General features: G+C 43.4%; 2 protein-coding genes and 1 pseudogene across 3 annotated transcripts; 1 reads left to right on the forward strand and 2 right to left on the reverse strand.

The window, feature by feature from the left end:
• Positions 1–571: 571 nt before the first annotated feature.
• On the forward strand, positions 572–1,487 carry LOC311246491 (free fatty acid receptor 2; the record flags this gene model as incomplete). The annotated part of the gene is given in 6 exon segments (XM_084336642.1): positions 572–659; positions 662–703; positions 706–890; positions 892–1,035; positions 1,038–1,154; positions 1,158–1,487. Coding segments are annotated over 6 exon segments (906 nt in total).
• Positions 1,488–2,310: 823 nt separating this feature from the next.
• lim2.5 (lens intrinsic membrane protein 2.5) lies at positions 2,311–7,364 on the reverse strand (the record flags this gene model as incomplete). The annotated part of the gene is made up of 4 exons (XM_084336510.1): positions 2,311–2,372; positions 5,487–5,621; positions 6,579–6,728; positions 7,190–7,364. 4 exons carry the CDS (start codon positions 7,362–7,364, stop codon positions 2,311–2,313), a joined length of 522 nt encoding a protein of 173 aa, XP_084192636.1.
• A 3,562-nt stretch (positions 7,365–10,926) lies between these two features.
• Positions 10,927–13,451, reverse strand: LOC311246492 (titin-like; annotated as a pseudogene). The gene is made up of 5 exons (XR_014621006.1): positions 13,433–13,451; positions 13,066–13,333; positions 12,035–12,305; positions 11,671–11,686; positions 10,927–11,076 (listed from the first exon to the last, which is right to left on the reverse strand). The product of XR_014621006.1 is annotated as a titin-like (transcript).
• Between the last annotated feature and the right edge of the window lie 6,395 nt (positions 13,452–19,846).

The following is a 19,846-nucleotide window of genomic DNA, read 5'->3' on the forward strand; positions in this document are numbered from 1 at the left end:
AGACCCATCTGGCAGGGCTTTGCAGCTGAACTTGCCATTCAAAATACTGTTTTCTTTATTCATTGCTCGTTTATTGCAACTTAACATTACTAGTTGATTCCTAAACAGCGGGTCAGGCAGAGACACATAACAGAACATGCATTATGCATGAAAGAAAAAGTTAAAACGAATTTGCGTTAACTTTTGACAGTTCTAGTTTAAATACCATTATGACAAGATGGTCAGCAAACTGCAACAAAAATGTGCTTCTTTTACTATGTTTAGTAGAATCAGTGTTTACTATCAGTGTTGGATTATAGGCCATGTACACCATTGTATTCTCTATGATAAGGTGGGTTGGTCTTCTCTGGCAAAGAGGAATAGGCCTAATGATCATTGGCATTTGTGTATCTATAAGGCCATTGTCAAAAAGCTACCATTTGTTTTATTGACATAAGTCTTTGTGAATCACAAATTGTGATCATAACCTAAAAAGAATTTTATCCAAAAAATACTCACTGGCCACCTATTTAATAGAACAACGCATATACTATATACTGTACTTTTGCTTCCTTTGGTTTAGACTAGAGCCATGGGTGATATCGTGGTGGGGAGTGAGGTCCTTCTCCCAGTCTACATCCTCACCTTCCGGATAGGCCTGCCTGCCAACGCCATGGCTCTCTAGCCTTCAGTGTCAAGATCCACAAGAAGCCAGGCCCGACAGACGGCTCAACCTGACTGTGTCAGACCTCCTCTTCCTCCCCTTGAAAATGCACGAGGCTGCATCCGACATGATGTGGCTCCTGCCAGACTACTTGTGCTCCATTACCTCATTCACCTTCTTCTCCACCATCTACACCAGCTCCCTGATGCTGATGGCCGTCAGCATGGTGCATTATATCAGGATTGCTTTTTCCCATTACATACTGGCAGCAGCGCAGGCCCCTTTATGTTGCACTGGCTAGTGCCATCATCTGGCTCACCTCAGCGGCACAATGCAGTATTGTCATCACCAAGCACCATCCCGCTCTCTCCAAGTCTAACTCCACCGTGTGCTATACGAGAACTTCACGTCGGAGCAGCTGGCCATCCTCCTTCCTGTGCATCTGGAATTTTTCATAGTTCTCCGTCTCGTACCTCTCCTGGTGTGTGTCTTCTGCTACCTGAGCTGCATCTGAATCCTCTACACCTGCCCAAGGATGGCTCAGAAACAGAAGCAGAAATCCATTGGGATGGCCCTGGGGACTTTGGCTGTGTTCCTGGTTTGCGTGATACCCTACAACTTCTCTCACGTGATGGGCTACTTCCAGCGCTCCAGTCCCACGTGGAGATACTACACCCTCAACACCTGCCTGCGCCCCATCATCTTCTACTTCTCCTCCTCTGCCTTCTGCATAAATGTTAAGAGGTTGTTTTTCAAGATGCTGGGACTGCATCGGACACCATGCAGTCAGAAGCAAGGACGAGTCAGGAGTAGGTCACACTTTGCCACAAATGCTTGCATTTGAAATCATAGGATGAAAGAGTCAATTATATAATTAATTACTGTACTATACAGCGTCACTGTGTTATCACTCCATTATATTCATATTTTGTTTTATTTAAGCACTGGTGGAAGAGGTACACAGTTCCTTTACTTACGGTAAGTAAAAGTAGAGAGGTCTTAGATATTGAAAGGTTATGTTAAAGTGATAAGTGGTCCAGTGATGCTCTGATTACATCCTCTTGAAGTTGTCAGGCTTAGTACATCATCTTCATACATTTCCATCCTTTTCTTCAAAGTAACTAGTAACGTACATTATGGGTTCAGATACATTTAGTGGAGTAAAAAGTACTATATTTCCTTTGAAATTAAGTGGAGTAAAAGTACCTATAGAATTGTACTTAAGTACGGCACTTGAGTGGAAACCACTGTATTTAAGATGTGTAACACTGTATTGACCAGTAATAACCATGGCCATTCATTCTGTAATAGCTTGATTATAAATTACTGGTCAGGTGAGATCTAATTCTGCTCAATATATAGGCTACTCGCTCACCCTTCTGGTACTAAAACTAATTGTGAAGAAATGTCCAGCTATATGCAAGGCTGTTTCACTTACAGTACAAGAGTATTTGGTCACATATTACAAGACAAGCAAGTTGCAGGAGCAAAATTCTAAAATGTTTTATTACTTTGAGGATAGCCATCTTCCATTTCATTCAGTTATTTCATACATTTTTGCATGAGAATTAGTCTCTCGTTGAGAATGGGATTTCACTCATTGCTTTGTACTTGCTGAAGTAAACAAACCCCGGTCAGCAGCCATCAGGTTCTATGTACTCTCTCCTTTAGCGCGGGCCAGCCACTCTTCTGCACTCATGCATTCTGTAGGCACACATGTAGAATATACCTGCAAAACAAGACATTAGTGAAATTGCAAAAAAAAATGGTAATGGAATATTGACTTGTTATTGTCTTAAAGGCATTTTATACATGAATAGATCAAGTACAGTATCTGATAAGGAGCAATGGCACAGTTCTATGCATGGCTAAAAACATAATTTCATTCTGTTTTTCATGAATGAAAGAAAAAAGCATTATTTTTAATACTCGATTGATGTACGTGTAATTTTCAGAGTATACAAATTTGTTTATTAGGAGAACAGGTTATGAAACCTTTCAAACACATAACAGATGATGTTAACCTCTTAAGCCCGGAGCCCTATTTTCTGAAAATCTGCCTAAAATACATACCTAAGTAAATGGAAGATTGCGCCACTTCTACAAGGTCCATTATCATGTTCTTGGTATCTAGGGACATCTATGGACCTCAGTGAATGTATTCCCAGTGTAAGAAATATTGTATCTATTACTAGGCTTGCTTAAATTGTGATGAAACAAAGGAGAATATGAATTATGATTTTTATTTGCATCTTTGACAGTGAATAACACCATGCTAAAAATGACCAGACATAGAAAACTGCCACTGAGCTCGTTCAGTACCTTCTTGAGATAACGTGTACAAAAATCTTAGGAAATTAATAAAGGGAAGATGATTAAACAGAAGGTTTTGTAGATACAGTACTGAATTCTGCCATCCGGACCCATGCAATTTGAAATATTATTATAGAATATAGAATATGAGGTCTATAAATGACCTTATTATAGCGATGTTGCACATCTATGGATCGGGCCAAATCTACTCATTCCAATGACAGTTCAATTTGGATTTAGTATCACCAGGCGTGCATGAATAACAGATAATGAAATCTACTGTATTTACAGTCAGCTTTTTATTTTTGAGACAGCTCTGCCATTTTTTAACCAAATTCAACACTGATGGTTGCTACATGTTCACAGAAGGGAGACAAACTAACTGCGCTCCAAACTATGCCAATAATGTTCAGTTTTGTGGTATATAATCCAGAGAAATTATAGAAATAAAAAATAATAATCAGGATGTAATTTGTTTCCAGAAGGCTGGAGCACCCTAGGTAGGAGATGTAGTTTTTAGAAATCTCAACGCTCATTGAGAGCTCTGGATGCCCTGTGCTCATATGACTACAAATCATCATCATTCAACGATTCAAAATGGCCGACCTCCGAAATAACACTTTAACCTATTGGTAAACAAACGTATTGCTGAAAATACACACTATGACTGCTGTTGTGACATGGTTAGGATGTTTACTCTTGAATACGCTTGGGGGGAAAAAACGATAATTATGTCAGACAGTCTAGACTGAGAGAATGATTTATGACGTGATGTCATTTGCGGACCGCACAGGTGGAAGAGGACCAAAAGATAAAGCCGATTTATTATGGTCATAATCTCACACATATTATGTCAAAGCTATAAACTGTCTTAAATGTATTTAATTTGAAAAGTCAGATTCTTAGAACCCAGCCCTATTTCCTATTTACCAATAATGTTGTTGATTAGTAGAATTATTTCTCAGCACATGTCTGTGCTGTTCCTTATACAAGCTCCAGATAATTGCCACACACCAATGCAAAGTAAATTAGTCACGGTCTTGTTTGTACAACCTGACTTGAGGCTGAGAAAGGACTCTACCAATAAATGATGTTGGAATGTACAGTATGGCGTCACATATTCTAGGAAATATTAAACAGAGCTCAGGGAAATGATGACTATGAAAAGTTAATTGATGATTCTATTGACCTGTATTTAATATTGCCTGAAATAAGTGACATCACACACCCCAACCTCTTAACACTGGGGGGCCCACATGTGGGCCCTCTTGAGGACAATTTGCCCACTGGCACTTTGGCGCCCTCTAGAGGCTTGGGTGTGCATATTTCTAAATACGATATAACGATTTAAAGCCCTATTTGTTGCCTGTCGATAGCGACAAAATCCATTCAGCGGTTCTCGGGTTACATGCCGATATGTGAGGCGTTCGCCGAAGTAGACGGCAGACTTTTTATTTGTTCAAATACCACTCCCGTCAATCATTTGGCGATCTCGAAAATTATTGGACAGTGTTGTAACCAATGTAACCAATGTAACCAATGAGTAGGGCTTTCCAATGGTACCCAGGTGGGAAGGAGCGAATCAGGGATCTACTGTAGGTGAAAAGTCATGAGCCAAAACAGGAAGAGAATTCTCTGTCTAATGCATTGAAATCCATGATAAAATCAATTGAGCTCTCACTTTTTACCAAAACCGCTTCTAATCACTCATTTCTGAACGGATTTTTATGAAATTTGGACATGTACTACACAATCCTTTTTTTTCAGCCATACCATCTTTATATATATATATATATATATATATATATATATATATATATTTTTTTTTTTATACTACTTCTGGACTACTAACTTCTACAGAAAAAGTTCAGACCTATGTTACTCTGTTTCATTAGCACTAAAAGTGAATTTACTTTATTGTATCAGAAACTTCAGAATGTCATCTTTCAAAAGTGACCAGGTTCATGCATGTCCTATAAGTATAAAGTATAGTATTTTGGTTTGCAAAAAAAGTATGCAGTCCTCAAAAACGAAAACTAAAATGGCAACTTTTCTGCCCGCTTGTTAAGAGGTTTTAAATCCCAAACCAAATTAATTTGTAGAAGTTTAGTTTTGTGATATGTATGAGATTATAGACTATTGGGCTTAAAATAAACTAGCCTAATGGACTGATGCAATGGGGACCATGGATGCAGAAGTGTCCGTTCACTGCAGTGTTAAAACCTTGCTATAGAAATGCCACTTCAAGAAGCAAAAATAGACTAAATCTGCTAACTGAAATGCATTCTGAGCGGCAAAGTGAATAATGTGAATGTAAGTGAAAATGGAACAACAAGGTTTTCATGCCACAGCAGCAAACATTCTGCTGCTGAGGATATTCTACCTTCTTCCATGCTCTGGAACGCCTTGCCCTTGGATCTTAGGCTAGCAGAGTCAGTGTCCTCTTTTAAGTCACTTTTAAAAACACATCTGTATATACTATTCTGGGCCCCCATCCCCCAGTAGTAAATTGTCTTGATTTCTGACTCACCTGCAAAGAAGGTCATAAGCAGTGCCACCCAGCCTAGTATGTAGGACCAGGAGAAACGCCAATCACCAAAGCGCTTGCCCAAGAAGTTCACCGTCACCCCAGTGTAAATGGCCATTGCAAGCAGAACGAACAGAGCTAGCAGAGAAGGGACACAAATCACATGTCAAAACTAGAACGGCACTCAAGATAGATGCAACACTATAGCACATGTTGACCTATGAACTGCCAGTCATGAATATTTAGGGAGAATCTCTCGTGAGAAGAGTCTTCATAATATTGCATAGTCAACCCTGCTCGCCTCCGTTCCTTCCGTCACCATCTTTGTCCCTAGCACTACACAATGGCTAAAACATTGACCTGGATCCACGCTGTTGATCTTCGACCAACTTCAAAATAAAAATAAATCTACAGTTCAGGCCATTGGGCCGACTGTTAACCTGTCCACCACATTTGAGTAAAGTCAGATACGAGATGTGCGAGTTATCATGGTTATGGAGACACACACACACACAAGAGTGATTGCAATAGCCCCTTGCACTTTATGTACAGGTACAATTCATTCCTACCAGGTGAGTTCAGTGAGTTACATTTACCCTATGTAAACATTGATATCGAATAGGGATGCTCGATATTGGCTTTTTTACCGATACCGATATTCCGATATTGTCCAACTCTTAATTTCCGATACCGATATCAACCGATATCAACCGATACCGATATATGCAGGGTTTCCCCCCCAAAAAACTGAATAATTTCAGGTAACTAATAATTTCACTGGATATATTATATATAACAAATATTGTTATTGTTTTTTTTTTTTTTTAAACCGATACCGATATTTTCCGATATCACATTTTACTGCCGATATCGGCCGATAATATCGGTCGGCCGATAATATCGGACATCCCTAATATCGAAGCACCGTAATGGATGCCTCGGCTGAATTTTACATAATGTGTGTGTGTGTGTGTGGGGGGGGGGGTACATTAAGGGGGGGGGGGGGGGGGTACATTAAGTTGTGGCTCTGGCAGCTCTATCAGTTTACTGTGTGCAGTCATCTGTGGGCTTCTTGATATCTGGTGCGTGACTCACTTGAGACAAAGAACATTATCCCGGCTGCAAAGGAGCGGTTGAACCTCTCGAAAGCAGAGAAGTGGGCAAAGGAGAGGATCCCAGCGATGATGCCGGCAAAGCATGACATGGCAGAGAGAATCATAAAAGCACGTGTGGCGTTCCAGTAGGCTGAACAGGAGAGAGGCGAAAGAGTGGAAATATCATTACTAGAACGGTCAAAGAAAACATTTGTAAACCGTTTTGATGCATGTTGAATGTTTCAACTCTTCCATCTTCTGAAGTTTGGCTCCAAAAAGGACATCACCGTTATACATAGTATTCCATGCATGTTGGTATAGTGTATTCCATGCATGTTGGTATACTTATTATATCCAGGAGTGCATTTACTCTGTCCCGTTTGAGAATAATAAGAGGATGGGTCACAGCCCCGTTCTCACGGAAGTTGTTCAGGAGATGCCACTCCTGCACAATCTCTCCCCACAGTGGTTAACGGGGAAGCCGTTTCTATGATGACACTGACCCATCCTCTTCTTATGAATCTAGGTCCTCCTATGTAGACCAGAGCATAATAGGTCTACCCTTGGCTCCTGTTGGTTTTCAGAGTTCCAAGCAGCGTGTTGCCCACTCACCGATGCTGTCGGTCTGCATGTAGCACTTGCCGGACATGCAGTACCTCCACAGGCCCTGGTGGGCAAAGCTGCCGGACAGCCGGTACTGCATCCAGTAGTCTGTTGCCGTAGAGACCACCAGCAGGATGTTCCCCACGATGGCACAGAACAGGCCCCCTCCCATGAAGCTGTACATCCTGAGTGCGATGGCGGTAAGGCTCTACGCACTGTGCAGCAAAAGGAGAGGGAGATGCAGTCAGAGGTCAGTGGTTAGCCTCGTGCTAACTCCTAGTGAAGACAATATTAGGGAAATTGCTTTGGACCCCCTGTCAACCCCTCCCTCACGGGTCCCTGGACGCCCACAGTGATTCCCTGGAGAACCACTGATCTAGTGTGTGTGGTGGGGGGGGGGGTGTTGTGGATGGAGTAAATAGCAGTTTGCTACAGCATGGTCAGCCATGGGTTCGGACAATATTTATGCTATTCCATTTCCTTATAGACAGTGACTCCCCCTATTGCCTCCAAAGAGAGGTAGTGTCAATATAGCATATAAGCTTTTGACCAGACAGGAGTTGGTGGTATAAATAACATGAACTTATGACAAAACGGAAAGTCAAAAAGGTTTTTGTGGGACATGCATAGAAATATATCCAGTCTGATCTGCCATATGATTGCTGCGAAGACCTCTTTAAGTAAACATACAATTTCCCCATCTACAGAGGTGTAGCTCAAACAATGCTAGGCGTGAGAGTTGTTGGCGTTTAGCACAGCAGACATATCACACTGACTAAAATGAACCTGGACTGAAACAGTCAATGGTAACAATACCTAGCATGCCTCAGTCAGCTCAAATATGCTGCTTCTTACTCAGCACCACCATGTGATCAGCGTCTCCCAATGTAGCCACATCAGTTATGATAATGATGCACACTAAAAAATTCTGCTAGAAACGTGACACAAATGCATCCTACAACTGCTTTGCAGTGAAAGTCTGAAGTGAATAATAATCGGTGGAAATACCAGCATATGTCCATTTCAAGCAAGTGCTCAAGATTCAGTAAGGGCATTCATTAAGACCGGAACACAAGTTTATTCTATATTAAAAACGGATAACGCTCCATTATTCACTGTGACTAGAAATAATGTATAACCATCAACTCGTCTCTGTGTCCAAACTAACTGTATATACTGCATGAAACAGTCAAACCAAGCATTTCCAAGAGGGGCAGATGATGCAATGCAACTATGGCCATCGCATGCATCAGGTACTGTTCAGCATCACCATTCTTCATCAGAGTACAGAGTTCCATAGGTTTTTATCTGTTAATCTGAAACCGACAATGAAGGGAACCTCGAAGCATCTTAAAAGGTTTAGCATGGATAAAATATTGACCAATAGCCTACAGTGCAAACAATGCATAATTTTAAATACAATGAACTAGCATCGCAAGAAAATCTCTGAGTTTTACAGTCCAAAATATGCATATGGTACTTCCAACTTAAATCCTGAAAACCGTGCAGGTCTCAGAGTGAAGGTTGCTCTCTTGGCCTCTGTGGCCCATAGCCATAAGTTATCATGCAGCAGTGGCCTTTACACTCCTTTCTTTCCTCTCATCAAAACATAAAATAATAGGAACATAAACAGATATAAACTAAAGATCAGGGTACATCTTACCTGGAATCTTCAGGATAAATAACCCCTCTTAAGTATCAACCTTTCCTCAGGGAAAGAGTAAGAGAGAAGAGTGCAAGCCCAGAGTGAGCAAAACGTCAAAGAGGACCCCCTAGGTCGAATTCCAAAAAGTTATCCCCTCTGCTTTTCTGTTGATGGAGGCAAAATCCTTTAAAACAATCGGCACACGGAACAAATGCACTTGAGCTGGTGGGCAAAAAGGCACGTGACCCTTTCACATTGAACTAGTTGGGAGCATTTGGAAGGGAGGGGTGGTAGTGGGGGTGATAGGACAGGGGGACGGGGGTCAGAGATACGAGGCCGGTGGACCACAGTGCCATTTTGTTGTATTAGGCGTTCTGGAACTGTGGATGTGCAAAGGCTTGCAGTACTGCTGCGGTCAATGCAACATGCTGAAGCGCACACTTTCTTTCAGTGACGGCTGGGTGTGGTCATGGGGACATACACGCTTAGAACTGACACATGACCAAGCGGCTACTTAAACAGACTCTCTCTCTAGCGCACATAACATACAGAATATCATCTGCATGTTCACATTCATTTAGTGATGACATTGTGGTATTCCTGCGTTTGACAAGATGATATTGCACAGTAAAATTAAGACTGCAACAATTTATTACAGGATTATCACACATATTGACATCAATATACCCAACCCAATATACCATCTGCACATGAATCAAAGGCACCAACAATAGCTTGCAGAATTCATCAAAACATTTACAGCTGTATAAATGTTTCGCATATTAATGATTAGTTGAAAAGCATGATCAATACATTTTAATGCCTGGCGACTACGTCCTGGTGGTTTACTTGTTTTACAGGCCTTGGGTCTCATATCCAGCGAATTTTGACATCTGGGGTACCTGGGCAAACACAATTATTCCATGTACAGTATATTTCTTTTATTTTTTTATTATCTTTTTCCTCCTTTTTTCTGTTTTTCTCCCCTCCCAATGTTAGTCGTTATGCCAATTCCCAATCCCCTTCCTGGTCATTGCGCACTCTACCCCCTACCGTCGGTCTGGGAGGGTGGAGACTATCACATGCTTCCTCCGACACATGTGTACCCAGCCCACCACTTCTTTTCACCTGGCAGCGCGGACTCTCACTGGGAGAGTGTAACGTGTGGAAGGTCACACTACCTTCGATCCTTCCCTCGCTGTGCAGGCGCCCCGACCGAACTGTAGGAGTCGCTGTTTACAACGACCCGGACCCACCCACCGGCTTCCCTCCCGCTGACTCTGCCAATCGAGCCAGTATGACGGCCGGCCAAGCTGGAGGCAACGCTGACAGCCGGATTCGATACCCATGTACAGTATCTTACATATACTTGCAAAATGTATCTACAGGGGATATGGACACTGCTATTAAGCTGCAAACGTGATCCATCTGAAGATATGTGGTGCTGATATTTTGCATTACAGAGTATAAGACACTGTTAAGCTGCAAATGCCTGGGGAAGCTTATAGTAGACACTTAACATGTTTTACCTGCACGGTTAGTGCTTTTATGAGTCACCTGTAGAGACCCTCTGAGCTCCACTTCATCCACTGAATAATCAACACGTCTTCTGCTTCTGTATCAGCGTTGAATAGAAATCAGCGGTCAGTGAATATTATATCATCACCGTGGGAATAAAATATGCCATTTGGTGGATGCTTTTATCCAAAGCACTTTATAAAACCATGAGTGCATATATTCAGTGTATTAGTGGGTGGCCCCCGGTGCCAATGAGATCTTTAACCTCTGCATTAAGTGCCGTGATCTACACATTGAGCCATATAGGACTGCATCAACACCTCTATATAGTTGTTTATAGGCCACTGTGGTACATTATGCGTCATCTCTCCTCTCACCTTTTGGCAGAGTAGAATCTAAAAAATTATAATAGGCCAAAAACAAATGCCAGCACCAGAACACATCCAACCCCTGCATAGATCGCTGCCCTCCCAGAGGAGTCACCTGCCAGAAGACAACAAAGTCATCATCAGTACAATCAATAAAAAAAACAGCACCAACAACAACAACGACTCATACAAGGTGTGTGAATGAAACATGTGAATCACTTGCCTCTAAGCGGAAGTTTGAGAGAGGCGGTTCCGTGCTCATTGGTCACGTTGCAGAAGACGTCACTTGTGTCATCGCTCTTAAACCCAATGAGGGCTGAGGTGAAGATGTTGGGGTGGAGCAGAGTGGTGGTGACCAGGTGATGCTGCCCACCGGATGGGAGTCCACCACACATTCACACCTGATGACCTCATCTGTCACAAAACATGAAGAGGCTGGGAGGATAACTGGAACATCTGACAGAGAGCGAGAGAGAGAGCTCCGTCAAATCCTAAAGCAATGACAATAAATAGGAGACAGTCTTTAACACTTTGGTGGCGTTAAGGTGATAATCACAGATTTGGGAACATGGTACAGTATTTTTGGGTATAAAAATCTCCATCAACAAATGCAGCCTCTCATAAGACATTGAGCATGTGGAGAAAATGTCACAGAGTGACCTCACATATTACTGTGTAGCCTAGATGTATGGGTTCCAGACTTGAGTTGTTCACTTCACACACATGCTTCATCAGATCTGTCCAAAATGAACTAACATGAGTCAATTATGTTTTAACATGGCTATTCCCTTCTCAGTAGCTCTTACATTCCACATTCACTGCTGTGGTTGGAGAACTGGCCTCTCCCATCTTGTTCCCAGGGCGACAGTAGAATGACCCAAGGTCTCTGGACACCTCTGTGAGAATGAGACTCTGAAGCTCCTCTCAGTGGGACGCCGACCTCCCCGTGCATACGGTACCATGTGTAAGAGCTCACTGGAGGGGAGGCTTCAGCCAGGCAGGTGAGAGTGACGGTCTCTCCCACTACAGGGTGGACTGGTGACTGAATGATGGACACATTGGTTGGAGGAGCTGGGGGGGGGGGGGGGGGGGGGGGGGGAAGAGTACAGATGGAAAAGTGGTCAAGCAAGTGCTCTCCTTTCGTGATAGCGTCCTGGTACTTAGTGCAATCATGGATTCCATAAAAAATGCATTGCACAATTTGAAGCATAAATTATTGAGGTTAATTCATGGTGATAATGGATTATTATTACACATCATGTGAATTGACTTGTGATTCATTGAGGGGAGATGAAAACACAGGACTTTGATATATTTCACTACCTCTCAAAGACTGGCAGGAGTAGTTCCTTCTGACCATGGGGGTTGTTGACCATACAGGTCACAGACATGTTGTCCATGGCAACCACTGTGGACCAGGTCTCCTCCACCATGTGTTGCTGGAGAGAGATGTTTATCGGAGAAGTGGAGACCTGGTGTCGTCCATCAACGCTCCAGTGTACTGCTGCCGGAGGACGAGCCTTAACAGCATACCTGCACTCCATGTGGCCTATATAGTAGAGGCAGCTGGACTCAGCCAAGATGCTTGGTTCATCTGAAGAACAATAACAACATGATGATTAGCCATGTGCAAGTATGATGATTTAGCCCAATGTCTGAGTGGAAATAGGTAGCTATAAGTAATGACTTTCACATAGGATCATTATATAGGATGGTATTGGGTGCCACGACTCGGAACCAACCAGGCTTACAGATGATTTGTGCACACCACCGCTGAAGCAAATGTGAAGAGTGTTTTCTTCTGTTGTGTTGTTTTTTTATGTGTTATGCTACCATTGCTCATATTGCTACTGTAATTGATTTGTTTTGTTATTTATCTGGCAAGAAAATAGTTTCCAAATAGGACCCAGTTGTCCAAAAGCATCTTAGCCCATTAACTCAGAATGCTACTATTGCCTTGTCTCCATTAGCTACAGATGTTCAGCCTGGCTGGAGCTAGCCATGGTATGGTATGGTTGGGTTTGTGTCTCCATTGCATTTCTTGTAAACACTCTGGTTCCTAGGCAACCTTTCAAAATTCACACCACCAACTGTGGTACACAAGCTAAACCATGATGATACAACAGTCCTAGCCAGGTTGTGAAAGGTGGCTGTCTCAGCCAGGGTCCAGCCAGGTTTGGCCAGGTTCTAAAGACAATGGAGATGCTCACTGTGTGCCAGACAGGCCACAGTATGGCTAAACCCTGGCTAGTGGAGACGAGGCATAAGGCAATCTAAGTGCTAAGAGGGTTTGGGGAAACTGGGACGTGATAAATGAAGAAATAATCATCATCATCATCATGAACTCACAATACATTCTGCTATGACCACAAAGGCAGCGGAGGAATTGGCCTGGCCCAGAGTGTTGGCTGCTGTGCAGTGAAACCTGTTCTCATCAGGGTCCAGGTCAGTGAGTGTGATGGTTTCTGTACTCTGGCTCAGAGATGAGAGCAGGCCTTCTTTCAGAGTGTACCACAGAAAGGAACTGGCGGGGGGGTTGGCATCGCTAACGCATGTTAGACACCTCCGTGCCAACTTGAAACACAGTCTTGTCCCCAGAGATGCTCACAGACCTTGGTGAATCTGAAATGCATGGAGAGGGGACAGTTGGGTACAGATGATGCAACTGTAGATCAAACTAGAAGTCTGACCATGATATTACATGCAATATCAGCTTTCCACTTTCCTGGGACTTCTCCATTTTGGTGCTGACCAACCAGCCAATTGCCGTTCATGTGAGTTTCTTAACTGCTGTTATTTGTAGCAGTTCATGAAGTCGTCATGTCTTTGCAAAATAGCACCATACTGCAAATAACTACAGTAACACCTACTTTCAGCATCTAGAGTGAGAAAATTATAGAAACATTGTTTTTTTAATGATGCTGCTCACTCTTAACTAATTTGGTTATTCGATCATTTTAAACTCTGTTCTTTTCTGTTCGAGGTGTAGCCACCCACAGGAGGCTGTAGTGGTTATTGGTCCCCAGAACCGCAGCAGACCTAATAATAATAATAATAATAATAATAATGCAGGACTTAGGAAGTCTTTATTTGGCATGCAAACGACACACACACAGGAACACACGCATGCAATTTTCTTGTGTCGCCTAATGCGATTGAGTCTCTGCACTTGACCATTCCCGTCGTCCTTCCCCCCCAAGGGCAGCCGGGAGCATATAAGAGCGTCGACGCGAGCCGGGGACCAATCCAAGTGCTCCTGCCATAGGCGGCGAGTGAGCTTGACATTAGGGAAGGCAAAATTTTCCTTTTTTTTTTGGTTGCACGCAAATGCTGTCCAAGTTCTGATTTCATATACACACACACACTACTAGGCTACTACAGCGAGCCCCACTCATTTCATATAGTGCAAATTAAGTGTTCAAATGAAGGCATCCAATAATATATTAACCATTGTCTTTAGGGATGCACGATAATTATCGGGCAATTATGACGTCATCCCGATAACGTTATTGATAGCTCCGATAACATATAATACATTTTTTGGTTAAAAGAAATCCGGTGTGGGTGGATTTGGATGAAGGGCGCTTGTTTTTATTATAGCCTCCTCCCGTTTTGCCAGTACTGTGGTAAAACTGATAGCGTGTGGTTTAGGAACAGGGAGTTTTTCACAAATCCAGCGCTCCCCTTCTTGGCTGTGACGTAGTCACGTTACATTCAGAGACAGACAGTCGATCTGCCAATTACGTCCCTCCGCTTGCACCCACTTCTTCTTACCACCATCGTTCGTTTATTTACCTCCGGATTGTCGGCCATTATTCTACTCGGAGCTATAACGTTAGCTGCTCCCCGCCAGCCACATTGACAAGTACCAGCGCTTATACATTACTGGCAAATGTCTTGTTGCAACGAGCGTTGTCAGCATCGACTTTAGTAAAATAGACCCAGACTTTTTTTGAGGAATTTAAACGTCGCAAACTAATCTTGTTGGCCGTTTTCTATCTCTCCTCCCTCGGTCTCTCTCTGCCTGCGCGAGCCGGCTGTGCTCTTACACACACTCACTCACACACACACACGCACACACACGGGTGCTGTCGAGAGCAGAGCTGTGTGTGTGTGAGTGAGTGAGTGAGTGTGTGTGAGTGAGTGTGTGTAAGAGCACAGCCGGCTCGCGCAGGCAGAGAGAGACCGAGGGAGGAGAGATAGAAAACGGCCAACAAGATTAGTTTGCGACGTTTAAATTCCTCAAAAAAAAACTCCATAATTTCTCGAGTACCGATAGCAGTACCGATGACGTCGGAGCTTATAAATACTAAAAAAAATATATATATATTGATTAAAAAATATATATATATATACATTTAAAAAAAAATTATAATACAATAAATATCGGTTATCGATATCGGTTATCGGCTTGAGGAGCATAAAGTTATCGGTATCGGTGTCAAAATCAATATCGTGCATCCCTAATTGTCTTACCTTAATGCAGATAAATGCGACGTTTCGTCTTGGTGAGAAAGACAGTTCACAACTTGAATCACAAGTTGCAATGAAGAGAGTTTTTCGTAATTTAGATCTCATCATGCTTTGAAAACAATGTACATACAGTAGCTCTAAAAAGTTTCCACAATTTGATGAACTCGGACTCTCATCATGTCCTCTTAGAGCAAGCCCTTGTTTGCCAAGATAAAACAACATACAGCCTCAGGTGATCGGTAGTTATGCCCAGGGCCAGCCCGGTGCAGCTTCTAAATTACTTTGTTTATGTCTTGGAAAAATACCGTATATCCATTTAGCTTTTTGAAATTTGACTCAAAATAGTGCGCTGGTGTTCGCTACAAAGCGATCGGCGGGCTGAAATTCGGAACGCACTCGCAGATGTTTGCTTTACTCGGCCTGCGGGATCAGGATGATCATGTGAATGATGTGATTGGCTACATTATTTAACCTGAGCCTATGTGTGATTGGTTACTGCCTGTACCTGGAATGTTAAACGCTGCCACCGATTGACACCTTCGTCGTTGACACCTCGGCCAGCCGGCTGCAATAGGTTTTACATAGGTTTTGTGATCTGCACGGCCTCAGCCAACTAATCACCCAACCCACAAGGATATGTGAATCAACTCAGACTACCATTGACCTCATACTGACCTCTGACAAGTCCAAGATCTCCAATAAAGGGGTTATAGCATGTGGGTTAAGTGATCATTATATGATATTCTGTACCCGCAAAAAGCTAAAACTAAAGGCTGGCTGTCACAAAACAGTCACATCTAGAGACCTCAAAACCTACTCTAGCGAGGCCTTTAACCTTGAACTGGAGAGTCTGGACTGGTCAGATGAACTCAATGGTGTGTTGTTATTATAATACTTAAGATTGGTTCCGCCCTGTTGGGGGAGTACCCGGACCGAGGACCGGGGGTACAGAAAGAGTGCTTGATGTACGGATGCACAACAGAGAGAGTGCCTTGATGTACGGATAGACAACGTAAATAAAAGCCAGTAAAGAAACCCTAGCCTAGCCTGTTTATTCCTAGTTAGGAATACTGGAAACAACAAACATAACATGGTGTCAGATAATGGAACTGGCGACGCGGAGTTGAATCGACGTCAAGAAGGAATGTGCTGGATTCCGAAGGCACAAATGTGCGCACTGCTAGCGAGAGGATCAGCATGCGAGCATGTCTAGTGAAAGTGAAAGTGATCAAGCTAACAACGTGAGTGAAAACGTTTCAACCAATCAAGAAGGAGACCAAGAAAATCCTGCACCCGTAGTGTTTCCCGTCATGGATAAGCTCAGTCCTCCCACACCCATGCAGTTCAGTGGCAATCTTGCTGATAATTGGAAGAGATTTAAGCAGAGATTTAGTATTTACTTGGCTGCAAGTGGGGCGGGGGGAGGAGATGAGAACAGAAAAGCGGCTATATTTTTGCATGTAATAGGAGAAGATGCATTGGATATTTACAACAGCTTTCAGATAGATGAGGGAAATATAACATTGACTGAGCTAGTGACAAAGTTTGAAGAGTACTTTGTGCCCAGTAAAAATGTCACTTTTGAGAGATATAAGTTTTTCTCTGCCAGTCAGAAAACAGGTGACAGTTTTGATCAGTACTTAACTGAACTACTTACGTTGAGCAAGTCATGTGAATTCGAAGATTTAAGAAACTCATTAGTCAGAGATAGAATAATATGTGGAATTCCTGATAATGGGTTCAGAGAAAGATTACTACGTGAACATGATTTAACGCTAGAGAAAACAGTTCACATGTGCAGAGCAGCAGAAACCACTCGTGCACAAGCAAAGGAGCTGCGCACGGATGAGTCGGCAGCAGTGCATGCCGTGAAAAGAGAGGGACAGCGCCCAAAACAGTTTGTAAAACAAAAGCCTACAGAGCAAAGTCCCAGGAGTCCAAACAGTAGATGTGGAAGATGTGGAGGCAAGCATATGTCTAGGGCATGCCCTGCTTATGGGAAAGTCTGCCACAAGTGTGGGAAGGATAACCACTTTGCGAAGTATTGCAGAGCTGAGGCTTCAGGGATGAAAGTGAACACAGTGGAAGAAGAGCCAGAGGAGTTCTTTGTGGACTCAGTAGTACAGTCTAGCACGGCAGAGGCGGCAGAATGGATAGTCCCATTAACTGTGAATGAGACCATAATTCCATTTAAGATAGACACTGGTGCACAGGTCAACCTGTTGTCCATAGACGATTACAGGACCCTCACAGTTAAGAGCAAAATACACCCTGTGAAAGTAAAAGTGACTGGTTATACAGGAGAGACTGTTCCAGTTAAGGGGTGTTGTGTAGTGACTCTAAAGCACAAGGGACAGCAGTTAAGGGCACAGGTGCTCATAGTAGAGAAGAGCGTACAGCCAATCCTAGGTCTGAGTACTTGTGAAAAGCTTGACTTAGTGAGGAGGGTGTTTGTAGTGAATTCCCAGACTAGCACAGACCACAAAGCAGTCATGCAGGAGTACAGCGATGTCTTTGAAGGACTAGGATGCTTGCCTGGTGAGCACAAGATATGTGTGGATGACACAGTGACTCCTGTAGTGCATGCGTGCAGAAAGATTCCATTTGCACTGAGAGACAAACTCAAAAAGGAGTTAGCCCGCATGGAGAAGATGGGCGTCATAAAGAAAATAGATGAGCCAACAGATTGGGTGAGCTCACTAGTAGTATTGACGAAGACAAATGGATCTCTACGCACCTGTCTCGATCCACGGGATCTAAACAGGGCTATAAAGCGTGAGCATTTCAAGCTTCCAACAAGAGAAGAGATCATGTCACAGTTTGCCGGTGCTAAATGGTTTAGCAAGCTGGATGCGTCAACAGGCTTCTGGCAGATGAAGCTGGATGAGGCAAGCTCAAAACTGTGCACGTTCAATACACCAGAAGGAAGGTTTCGCTTTCTGCGTTTACCTTACGGTATTCTGTCTGCGCCCGAAGTTTACCACAAGACAATCCATATGATCTATGAGCACATAGAGGGAGTGGAGACCATGATGGATGACATCATCGTGTGGGGATCCACAAGAGAAGAACATGATGCACGGCTGAGGGAAGTACTGGATCTGACACGCAAGTCCAATCTGAAATTAAACCGAGACAAGTGCGAGTTTGCAGTGAAAAGCCTTACCTTTGTGGGAGATGTGATTTCAGAGCAAGGTGTCAAGCCGGATCCAAGGAAGACGTCAGCCATAGTGAACATGGAACGTCCACAGAGCAAAGAAGATGTGAGGAGATTTCTGGGAATGGTCACATACTTGGCTAAGTTTATCCCCCAGTTGTCTGCCCAGTCAGCACCACTCAGAGGGCTTCTAGAGCAGAAGAACAAGTGGGAATGGTCTCATGAGCAGGAAGAACGCTTCAAAATGCTGAAAGAGATCTTAACCAAGGAACCAGTGCTCAAGTTTTATGACCCAGAACGGAGCACTAGGATATCGGCAGATGCTTCTCAGTACGGCCTAGGAGCAGTACTGCTACAGATGTATGACAACAGCTGGCAGCCCGTAGCCTACGCATCTCGTGCATTGACAAGTGCTGAAGTTAGATATGCACAAATAGAAAAGGAACTTTTAGCCAGCACATATGCATGTGAACGTTTCCATCAGTACATATACGGAAAGGCTGTGGAAACAGACCACAAGCCCCTAGTATCAATAATGGCCAAGCCCCTCAATGATTGTCCTCTGAGGATTCAGCGACTGTCAATCAGACTGCAGAAATATGATGTGAACATGGTCTATACACCAGGAAAATTCATGTTTACTGCTGACACGCTCTCACGCGCAGTCAACAAAATGGAAAGTCCAAATGAACAGAAAAGCATAGAAATACAAGCCTATGTTGACATGATTGTCACATCACTTCCTGTGTCTGCTGAGCGAACAGAGAAGATCAGGAAAGCAACTGAACTAGATGACACAATGAAAGAGCTCAAGAAGACCATACTGAAAGGGTGGCCTGAGCAAAAGCGTGAATGCCCGGGTCAGATCCAAGATTACTGGGCATGCAGATCAGAGCTCTCAGTTGCTAATGAAATTGTTTTCAAAGGAAGCAAGTTTGTCATCCCGGCATCCATGCGCAAGGAAATGCTGCAGAAAGTGCATGAGGGACATTTGGGTGAGGAAAAATGTAAACGTAGAGCGCGTGAAGTAATGTACTGGCCAAGACTCAACCAAGACATCAGCCACACCACAGCTGCATGTGAAATATGTCTCACCTACAGGTCTAAACAACAAGCAGAGCGCTCATGCCCCACCCTGTACCTGATCGCCCGTACCAGAAGGTCGGAGTCGATTTGTTTGACTGTAACGGTAAAAGCAACATTGTAGTCACAGATTACTACTCCAACTACCCGGAAGTTGTAACACTGCAGTCAACATCCAGCAAAACAGTCATAGCCTACCTGAAAACAGTCTTCGCGAGACATGGAGTTCCCTGTGAGCTGTTTTCAGATAATGGGCCACAGTTTTCCAGCAGCGAGTTTGCTTCGTTTGCAGAGGACTGGGGTTTTCACCACGCCACCTCAAGCCCGAACTACCCGAGATCCAATGGGCTCGCAGAGAGTTCAGTCAAGATCGTCAAGGCCCTCATGAAGAAGGCTCAAGATGGACAGGAGGAGTTCCAGAG

Source organism: Notolepis coatsorum, assembly GCF_963971535.1.
Source record: "Notolepis coatsorum genome assembly, chromosome: 19".
NCBI lineage: Eukaryota > Metazoa > Chordata > Actinopteri > Aulopiformes > Paralepididae > Notolepis > Notolepis coatsorum.